This window comes from Mixophyes fleayi, chromosome 1 (genome assembly GCF_038048845.1).
Source record: "Mixophyes fleayi isolate aMixFle1 chromosome 1, aMixFle1.hap1, whole genome shotgun sequence".
Lineage (NCBI taxonomy): Eukaryota > Metazoa > Chordata > Amphibia > Anura > Limnodynastidae > Mixophyes > Mixophyes fleayi.
The window spans coordinates 82552902-82564492 of record NC_134402.1 but is presented as its reverse complement, the minus strand read 5'-3'; the positions used below and the strand labels follow the sequence as shown (position 1 = coordinate 82564492).

Below are 11591 nucleotides of genomic sequence, written 5' to 3'. Positions count from 1 at the left end.
GAGGCAGTGTCTGGAGGTTACAGCAAGGTTTCAGTGTGGGCCAGGAATATAAGTACCTAGTTAGGGGGGAAAAAACCTGACCTTTTAAGTGTATTCTTTTGAATAATGTTCACAAAGAAAGAGAAAATGCTAGGAATTATGTTTTAGAGCATGATTCCAACCAGGGGTTTGGGAACCGCTAGGGGTACTTGAAGTGTTCCCTGGGGGTTTGCAGAAAAAAAAATCAGTAATGGATGCACTATTGTTCTTATTGTCAAGTGGATGGTTCTATATGTGATGTGTCTCCTGTTAGTGACATACCAAGTCCGGCCAGGGAGCCAGGAAGAGGAGTTAGAACTATCAGAATGGTCTGTCACCATCTGGAGAGCTGCAGGTTGCCCAAATATTTTCTGTAACTAGCAGGGTACTTGTAGTTCACCAGTATCTATAGATATGCAACTTTTACTGTAGTAACGTTGGAGTCTGTTCTTCTTTGCAGCAATTTCAGTGGGCTCCTTTATTTGCATTTTGTTCAGGAGTGGGGTCTAAAGTTGCACAGATGCCTACTTATTTGTTAAAGCGTTCCTGGCTGGAGGGCTGCAGATCACTGCCTCCACCTGAAGTGCATGCTTTCACTAACCAGTAAAAGACACACTTTGCAACAAGAATAAAACCATGTTTCCTACCTAGTTAATAGCAATATATAAACAAAGAAAGCTAATCACCTCTTTCTGATTACAATAAAAAATGGATTGTTGGTTAAACAAAGGAAGTAAAATGGTTGGCCTTGATACACAAAGACAAAATGCAGCAGCATCAACTTCTGAATCTGATCAGCCATGTCCTGAATTGCCACCTTCCCCTCCAAAACAACTTTATGAACAGCAATAAGATGATCTCTCAAAATGCTAGAAAATAAAATATGACAATGATTACATTAAAACGTGTTATACATATATCGGGTATCAAGAGCAACCAAAACCACAGTGTGTTGTTTGAGGTTAAGTGCAATGCGAACAGTAGCCTAAAACCATCACTACTTCGCTGCCACTTAGAAACAAAACATGCCATATATAAAAGGCAATTGTAAATTGGCTGACCTAAAAAATAATGTTGCATCGTTTGTGTCAGTTGCCTGCAGTGACAATCTAAATGGACTTGAGGCATCATATCGAGAGAGTTACCGAGTGTCAAAAGTTGCTGAAGCCCACACATTAGTAGAGAGTATGATTACTCCATGTGTCAAAGATATTGTTCGTTGAATGTTTAAGGAAAATGGGGAGGATAATATGATTATGGTTTCTTTCTCTAATAATACAGAATCACAGCAAATTCACGATGTGTCTGATAATGTTGAGTGCACAGATTTACAGAGAATTATAAATAATCAATTTTTTACACTTACAGGTAGATAAGTCCACTATTGTAGCAATGCAGGTGGTATTTGTATGATATATATATATATATATATATATATATATGAAGGTTTTGTAAAAGAGGATATATTATTCTGTCAACCTTTGATTGGATGTACAACAGGTGTACTCATTTTTAACATGATTAAAATGTATTTTGATGAAAAACACCTGGATTGATTTTACGGTGTTGGTATTTGCAGCGATGGAGCCAAATCAATGACAGGAGCATATGCTGGATTTGTTGCTTGAATCCAGAAATTGACAGTGACCGTATCTTGGACTCACTGCAGTATTCCCAGACAAGCTCTTGCAGCAAAACGCATGCCTGAGAATTTAAAGGGAGTGCTGGACAATGCAGTCTAGATTGTTCATTTTATGAAATCACGATCCAGCAAAGCTTATTTAGCGTTTTATGTGAATAAATGGGCAGCCAGCATGTTACTCTGCTGTTACATACTAAAGTAAGTTGGCTCTCATGAGGCAAAGTACTTGTAGGATGTAATATGATACATTGATTGGAAAATATTCCTTGAATTATACACAGTTTTTGGAAATGTTCAGTTATGTCTGAAGATAATAATTGGATTTTTAATCCTATTGATGAGATGAACCTCTCCTTAGCGTCCTTGTTCCCTTACATTTGACCATAAGGGAACAAGAAACATTATTGAGATTGCAGCTGATTTTAATCTTAAAACAGCTTTCAATAGTGATTCATTGCTCAAAGTTTGGGTACAAATTAAAAATGAATATTCTCTGCTTTCTAAAAAAAATATTATGTTTATGCTACCATTCTTAACAACCTATTTATGTGAGAACACTTTTCAGCATACGCTTATTTGAAAATTAAATACCGTAACAGACTTACTGCTGCGACTTCACCTTTCTGTTATTCCAGATTACAAATCCTTCTGCACATCTAAGCAGGCCCAAAAATCCCACTCGTTCCAGGGTCCTAAAATATCCTTTTTTACATTCAGACTGTTTTGGCTCCAGCAGGGTCATTTGTCTTTAGTTTTACAGGATCTGGTGGATCTTTGTAATTTCACTCACTTGATATTCAAGAGCAATTTCATGTTTAGTAGAATCAATGCCGTCTGCTCTGGAATTTTACCCTCTATGTGTTTTTTTCTCCCTGATTTTGAGCCACCCTGCAATCCGCTTTGTGGGATTTTGAACTATTGCTTTGTGCTCCAGTCTACTCTTTTTCTCTTGGAGGCTTTCTAACATACATGCTGTTAGTCGCGGCGGCCGCGGGCACCGCCGCGACTCTGTCTGTATTCCTCCGAGCGTCCCGGCCGTCACTATGACGACCGGGACGTCACTTCCTGTAGCTTCGTCTCGGTTGCCTGGGCAACAACCGGGACGCTGGGGAGCTTCTGGCGCTGTTTGACAGCTGGCCGGGCGTGTGCGCACAGGTGATTTCAGTGCAAGCCGTTCAAGGCTGGGTTTACTCAGCCAATCAAGGCTGATTAGAAAACATGGTTACTGCTGGCACTCTGCTATTCCCATTGACTGCAGGCTCTGCATGTTCATCATTCTGCAGCTGAGGACACATTCTGGTCTGGGTCCTGATTGGCCATCTGTACTATTTAAGGCAGTGAGGACTGGGCCTCACTGCCGGTTATAGCATCCTGTTTACAGTTCTGCTGCCTGCTTGTTCTCTCTGTGCTTAGTGTTGAACCTATGATAGACTTCCCGTGTATGACCCTCGCTTGTTCCTGGACCTTGAACCTACGCTTCTGACCCTGACCATTTGCCTGAATACCGGATTCTGCTCCTCTGCCAGTGCCCCTGACCTTTCGCCTGTCCATGGATTCCAAACCTGTGCTTGTGACCTCTGACCTTGGTTTACTCTGTACATTATGCTGTCTGCTGCCGGCATCTACTCTGCCTGAACCCCACGCTGCTATTCGCCAATCACTCCATCCCTGGGTTCTCCTTAGCCGGTATACAATTCTCGACCCTCTGTTAGCCTGCGGCCAAGTCTGTCCCCACCACTAGGGGCTCCAGCGCACACCAGGCTTTTGGAGTAGACTTCGAGTTTTATTGTGCTGGCTAGGGAGTTCCTAACACATGCTTATGGGAGCAACCATTGGTGGTCTGAGTACTGGAGGATCCTGCTGTAGACAGCACAGACTGCCAGCTGGTACTGCAGAACATTGAAGTGCCCAGCTCCATGTTGAGACCTGGGGGTAAATGTATCATAGTGCGGGTTGTACAAGTCGCCGGAAATCAGCGAGATGACAGCTTAAATTTAAAGCGGCGCTGCCTTGTAAAGGGAAGTTTCCCTTTACAAGGCAGCGCCTCTTTAAATTTAAGCTGTCATCTCGCCGATTTCCGGCGACTTGTACAACCCGCACTATGATACATTTACCCCCTGGTTTACAATGCAGCTTAGTGCCTTCTCTATGTGCGCTTCTCTTTAAAAGTCAAGGAATTAATTATTCCAATTGTAAACTGTCTTGTTAATAACCTTGAGGTTAAGTATTTGCTGTCCTGTAGATCCTATTAGGTGATGAAAAACATTTGGGGGCTCCAAGGGGGAGGGGGGAATCTGTATGGGGTTCCCAGTGTAACAAAGGTTGGGAATCACTGTTGTAGATTATTAAAATAAGCCATTACATATTACTTGTTTAACTCAGGACAAAGAACAGATAACAAGATTAAGATAAATTGCTGGTCTCAGATGGCATACACACACTTGATCGAAAGAAGCTAAGTTCAGTAATAGACCACTATTTTTTATATTTTAGGACTCCTTCACAAAGACATAACTACGGTGGTGCAGCACATGCAGCTGCCCAGGGAGCAAGGCTGAGGGCACTGGCTAATGTCAGGGATGAATGACTCAGGACCACTCTATCACAGTAAGTACTATGACAGTGAGAGCGGCTCAGAACCGCCATTCAGACAAATGCTCACAGTGCCCCCAGTCGCCTGTTATGTTTTTAGGTTTATTTTTCTTTTCTGCCAATGCTGTGCTTCTGGCGGCTGGACCCTCCCCTGGGACCAGCCACATTATAGTTTCAGATCTGTTCCTGATATCGCCTTCCCTTTCCTCCTCCATTCCCCTCCCAAGGTGTCAGGACTTGCCTACTAATCATGCAATATGATTGAATTATAAGCTGGTACTGGCTACAATAATAAATTCTTTACTAAATGATAGAAAGTGTCATTCATTGACGGAGTGGTTGCACTGTCTCTTTCCAGGTGTAAGAATTCAGCACCTTATGGCAATTAACTGAAATAGAAATGTTAATATATGAGAGTTAGTACAAGTGGAATGACTGCACTGGTCATTTATGTCACATGCATAGTGCAAAAACTACATTACACCCCAAACAGTATGAACTTTTGTACAAATGCACGTGAAACTTCATGTCCTGAATCAGAAGGGCTCAGTGTATGTAATACACCATCTAGGAAGAAAATGTGCATCTGTTTATATGAAGAAACCACAGAATTGTCCTTGAAATCCAAAAAACTGTAAAAATGCATACTGAATTATTTAACATGCACTTAAAAATTGCTATAATCTCTTTTTGCTTTGTTTCAAGAATCATTTTATGAGAAGCTTGACTTTATTAATTGGGAGTGCTATTAATTTAATATCAGTGCTGGTAGGGGAAATAGTTCTGCTTATTTAATGGGAATGCTATTAATATCTGGCTGGTTGAGAGGAAGAAGGCCTAATTATTAAACATGGGTGTTTTTGATTTAATGCTGGGATGGTTGAGTGGACATCTAGGGGTAAATGGATTAAGCTCCGGGTTCTTCAACACCCGCGAGTTCGGCGTCTTTGGCGTTTAAATTTAAAGCGGCGCTGCCTTGTAAAGAGAAACTACTGTGAGTAGTTGTATCTTTTATAGCGACCCAATGGCTGCCGCAAAGTCCTTTGCAGTGTGTTCAAAAATAAAATAAATAAATGTTTATTCTAAAAATGATGCCTCACCAAAAAGAGTGTTCCCAGCACCAACGCTCATACCGTGGGTTGGGAGACGCAGCACTGGTAAGACAAACAGCGGGAGTCTTCACGAAAAACAGTCTATCAGCACTAGGCTCTGACAGTTATAACACTATAACAGGATAACCCGGAGCTTGCCCTGTCTCTCCGACTGAGCATTTTAAAGCACAGGGCTGAATTTCCTAAGGGATCAGGTCCAAAAAAAAATTTGGGCCACCTCCCCACCTTGAGAAGAAAGCCATGAACTGATGCACTAGGCTGTTTCCAAACACCCATGGACAAAGTGTGTTGGGTAGTAAACTCTAAATTGATTGATCAGTAATTTTTTGATGGTGCACTACTGGTCCCAGCAAGCCCTGGCATTCCAAAACTGTTTGGGTATGAAACCAAGGTAGAACTACAAGTGCCAGCAAACACATAGCTGCCAAAGCATGCTGCCACTTATAGAGCTACAAGCATGTCCTGGCAACCAAGGCCCACTGGGACCTGTATTTCACCTGTAAAAAAAAAATAAACAAACACACTGTGATAAGAATACAAATTTGTTTTAAAAAACCTGCCAAGAATGACGACAGCCTACCCTGTCAGCTTCTAATGAATATAGAGTGGCTTCTCTCTAATTGGTCCGAGTCTGGGAAATCCGCTCTGTATTTTTTAGTAGTGCGGAGATTCAATATGGGGTCTCCCCACTAATAAACTATATTGTATTCAATGGGAGCTCAATGATACATTTTATTCAATGAACTCCAATAATACAATGTAGTTCATTGCGGTTTTTGTTTCCAAGTAATTGGTGTGATTTAAAAGACGGTGAGACTAAACAATAGATTTATGTGTCTCCAGATTAATTTTTAAGAATTATGTAACCTTATCCAAGAGCAGAAAAGCAATTCTATAGCATAGGGGTGATTTTCTTTTAAGAATAATACATTACTGATTTGGAATTTAATAAATATGTTTATAGACAACAAACACATGCACATCTAATTTCTCTAACTTTTCCAACTATGACACCACATGAATAATAATGCCAAGTATATGCTTTATGCTACAGTATGTCTAAGATAAAGTAATAACGTAAACCTTGAAAATTCTACAAAAACATATGTCAGCGTGTTATTTCGTTTCTAAACTTACCATAAGTTGCAATTAGTCATTTCAAAGATAGGTTTGCATTAGAAAATTTGACTTTGATTATAAGTTGATTGAGAACTCCAAGGGTGTAATTGGGAAAAAAGAAAAAAGCAGTGACAACCAGTAGATACACAAAGTACACAAGTGTGTTTATTACATTTTGCAAGCACTTTGTTCTACATTTCAAAAACGCCAGCATGAAGCTGTTGGCACATTTATGTACAAAACAGATTAATTATAATGCCTGCTACAAAGCATTCTTTGTGAAAATACAAACTCTAATACCAGAGGAAAGCCAAAAAAAGCATCAACATTATTACACTGATCCATAGGACATTAGTTTAAAAATCACAAACTGCTTGAGACACAAAACTGAAACACTACAATATAGAATTTGAAAGAGGTTTAGAAGAATATTCTTAAATTGGTTTTTGTTTTTTTTTTTAATACTGCACAAATCTGAGAACTGTTGACAGACATAATTGTCAAAATAAAATGTAACTAATACTACTAAATGTTTAAGCATGCAACAAGTAACTATATTAGTATTATGCTTAGTGAATTTCTTTACAAAAATCCCCATGATGAATGCACTATATTAGATACAAAAAAATATTGGGAAAATCATGAGATGACTAAATGATGCAGAGCAGGTGGGATATGGCCCAGTCAAACACACAGCGATTCTAGTGTTTACATTGGAAGATAAAAAAAACAACTATATTTTGAAATGATAAGAAAATTAATTAATAAATTAGAACCAGTAAAAACTAAGGGCTCTTTCACATGGGGTTTTGAACATATGTGAGTCACTTACTTCTCCAATACACCATGGGGTAGCTGTGGGTACTAAGGTGTACCTGCCACATACATACACCTTAGAATGCAGCCTATCAATGTACAAAGAACCTGTGACATCGCTGAGCCTCGAGAAACTTGCTTTGGATCCCTATAAAATGATCTGTGCTATGACCTCATAGTCAAGACTTACTGGGATGCCCCCTTTGGCCAAATATGGCCTGCTGATGCCACCCATGTCAAATGTGATAAAAAGTGTGGTTTACGGGTCTATCCATCCAAAGTACTTGTTGCTTCAAACCGCAGTAATGTCAATCATTTATTGTGTTTTGACTGGCTTCTTTTTTATAAAGTTTGGTTCAGCCAATGAAAAAGTTGTCTCCACTATGTCTAGGCGATAGGTAAACTTTAAGTCAATATGCTCAAGTGCATGAACCCTAAAAGTTTAGTTTACTACAAGGCTTTGTACACATGTTTTTACGCTGAAAGTCCAAAAAAATAATGAAAGCAAATAAATGTGTACACACACTCTAAGAAGCATTCCTTTGTTTTTCATTAATTTTAATATTACCTATAGCATTAATGCCCGGTAAAATACAATGGAATTCTATTAGGTACATAGTACACTATGCTGCAGGGAAGCCTTGAGAACACACTACAAACTATACTTTTTTTCTAGTTTTGATTAGAATTATTTTTCAATGCCTGTGTGAACAAGCCCTAAAACAGCTGTATTCAGGAGATTTGGGGCATCTAGAATAGCTTTTTTTCACCCTCTAAATGTCAAAATTTCAGAATTACCTTTTTCCTCAGACTGAAGTTTATAGAGGGTCATTTGGCCATGTAATGCGTAACGTTATCTTGATTTTGTCAATCGGTTGAAGACGTCCCTAAAATTTGAAAGGTCCCCGCAACTGAAGAGATCCCTGGAATTATTCCGATTTCATCTCCTCATGAATTATATAGCTCAGTAACAAAATATGAATATGTACTAAAGCAACTGAGAAATAGATACATGTAAGCATATTTGCATGCAATATTCCACTTTCTAATATGTAACTACAGACTGGTAGAATTCAAGAGACATTGCAGTAAATGTGGATGTTTCCTTATGCAGGATGAAGCATATGTTATATACCTCTAAAAATCACATGTGTGTATGTATCATACCTTTAGCACAAATGCTGAACACAATCAGAGGAAAAATGTGATGCATCAATATGGTCTCACAGATGTACTGTGAAAACATTCTATGAGTAGGGGATGGAACTCCCCATTGCCACTTTATCAACACTGACCAACCAGCTTCTCCATTATTAGAAGTGCAAAATCCTGTAAAAATTGTCATTTTAAGAGTGGAGCCAACAATCCACCCCCCTCCCAACAACAGATGATAGTGGTGGATTAACCCCATGAACTAGCTAGTTTAACAATGCACTTACACTGAAAGTGCACAAAACAATGTAGGATTCTTGCCAGAAATTTTAAATCTAAAATACACTTTACAGCATTCCCAGAGCATTCCAAGAGGCAGAATTGAAAAACAACAGCAAATTTGGTCCAGTAACACAGTTATTAAAACCCTACATTATATTAGTACAATGTTTAAAATAAAAGCCTGTACATTTGCTACAATGATCTCGAAGCATAACGACATATACAAGTCCATGACTGGAAAGGATGGAAATGCTGTATACCCAGGGACACAATATATGATACTTCAAATTTGAAAGAACGGATGAAATAATACATGAGAGCACATGTAATTAGTTTGATAGCATGACATATTTTACAACAGGTTTTAAAAAAGATAGGATCAAATAATAGCCAAATGTCTAGATATTTATGTTACCTATAGATTATCTGATGGCTAAACATCACTAACAAGTTGGAGAAATAACTAGGCAAAAGACGTCATTCAAATGGGGCGTGCCCATGCATTAGCACTACGTTATGCATGCTCACAATTTTAAACAGATGACTCTATCACTGTGATTGCTAGAACTTGAAAACTGAGAATTTAAAAGCGTACATTAATACTAATATATAACACCAATACAGAAGCACCTCTTAATCTGCCAAACAGATATTATACCCATGATTACTCATAGGGCCAAAACACTACTGAGAAGCCTGAACAGTCCATGCATGGTTTAGAACTTAGAGCAGTACGCAGATTACTGTACATGCTTCCTGTACAACGGTCCCTTTGAAGTTTACCTGTAGGTAAAAGTAGTTTTTGAAACTCAAAACTAAAAAGTATAAAAAGCTTTCTCTTCAAAAACATAGGAAACAATGCAAAATGTTTTATGCAAAACACATATAAAGTGGTTAAAAAAGGAAACAAACCTCTTTATATAACAGTTAATTTTCTTCATCTAAGAAACCAGTCACCTTATGACAATTTAGGAAAGACTATTAGGGTGTTCCATATTATATGACATTGTCACACAGACCACTGTGAAGATGCCAAGTGCTGGTCAATCAAGGTTACGTAGATAGATGACACTCAACCTATCTTTTAGGAAAAGCACTTAATTTTCATGTACAATGGAAGGGAGGCTGTTAGTTGAAACAACAAAGAACTTAAATGTTACAAAGATGTAGTAGCTTAGTTTTATGTGTAAGCATTGAGCCGCTCTTTAGAGCGGGTTGAGTGGATGTCATGAAGTTCCTGTTCTTCCTTGGACTTGATGTCTTCGTATTTCTGCATTCGGCATGCATCTTTCACATAGGCCCAGTTAGCAGATAGTACCATTAAGTAATGGACCTTTAGAAAATAAGAAACAAAGGAAAGAAGGTAAACATAGCGCTGAATTTCCATTGAATTTATAGCAGGGTACATAAAATGCACTGTATATGTCACAGCTGATTAAATGACATTACACTAGTAATGTAATAGAGAATATCATAAAGGAGATGATGCTCCTAAAAGAAAAATGTAATTTGACTTAAAATAAATATTTATATGTGCCAACTCAAGAAATCTAAAATTTGCATTTGTGCAATAAGTTACACTTTCCCAACTGCTTTTTAGGAGAATTTCATCCCTACCATTGCTTGCAGTTTGTTGAAGTTCCTAATCTCACACCTGAAGCTGTGCACCTCATCTTTCATATCTGGCTGATTGTTGTTTATTACAGGAGTATACAGTCATGGACAAAAGTTTTGAGAATGACACAAATACTATTTTTCCTAGAGTCTGCTGCCTCAGGTTTTATGATAACAATTTCCATATACTCCACAATGTCATGAAGAGTGATCAGATGAATTGCAATTAATTTCAAAGTCCCTCTTTGCCATGATAATGAACTTTATCCCAAAAACAACATTTCCACTTCATTTCAGCCCTGCCACAAAAGGACCAGCTGACATCAGGTCAGTGATTCTCTTGTTAACGCAAGGTGAGAGTGTTGACGAGGACAAGGCTAGAGATCACTCTGTCATGCTGATTGAGCTAGAATAACAGACTGGAAGCTTTAAAAGGAGAGTGGTGCTTGAAATCATTGTACTTCCTCTGTTAACCATGGTTACTTGCAAGGAAACACGTGCAGTCATCATTGCTTTGCACAAAAAGGGTTTCACAGTCAAGAATATTGCTGCTAGTAAGATTGCACCTAAATCAACCGTTTATCGGATCATCAAGAACTTCAAGGAGACAGGTTAAATAGTTGTAAAGAAGGCTTCATGGCACCCAAGAACGTCCAGCAAACGCCAGACAGTCTCCAAAAGTTGATTCAGCTGCGGGATCGGCGCACCACCAATGCAGAGCTTGCTCAGGAATTACAGCAGCAGGTGTGAGTGCATCTGCACTCACAGTGAGGTGAAGAAGTTTGGAGGATGGAAGGTGTCAAGAAGGCCAGCAAAGAAGCCACTTCTCTCCTTGAAAAACATCAGGTACAGACTGATATTTTGCAAGGGGTACATGGACTGGACTGCAGAGGATTGGGGTAAAGTCATCAGATTGTTTGGGGCATCTGGAAAAACACTTGTCTGGAGAAGTAAAGTTGAGCACTACCATCAGCCCTGTGTCATGCTAATAGCAAAGCATCCCGAAATCATTCATGTGTGGGGTTGCTTCTCAGCCAAGGGAGTGGGCTCACTCACAATTCTGCCTAAGAACACAGCCATGAATAAAGAATGGTACCAAAACATCCTCCAAGAGCAACTTCTCCCAACCATCCAAGAACAGTTTGGTGATGAACAATGTCTTTTCCAGCATGATGGAGGAGCACCTTGTCATAAGACAAAAGTGATAACTAAATGGCTCGGGATCAAAACATCACAATTTTGGA

General features: G+C 39.1%; 1 protein-coding gene across 1 annotated transcript in view; it reads right to left on the bottom strand.

Moving 5' to 3' along the window:
* Positions 1-6622: 6622 nt before the first annotated feature.
* The window catches only part of GPM6A (glycoprotein M6A), a 133458-nt gene continuing 128489 nt past the window's right edge, over positions 6623-11591 (bottom strand). Inside the window, exon 7 of the mRNA XM_075197577.1 lies at positions 6623-10066. Within this exon, the coding sequence (XP_075053678.1) occupies positions 9914-10066 (153 nt within the window). The 3' untranslated portion in view covers positions 6623-9913. The remainder of the gene's footprint in view (positions 10067-11591) is intronic.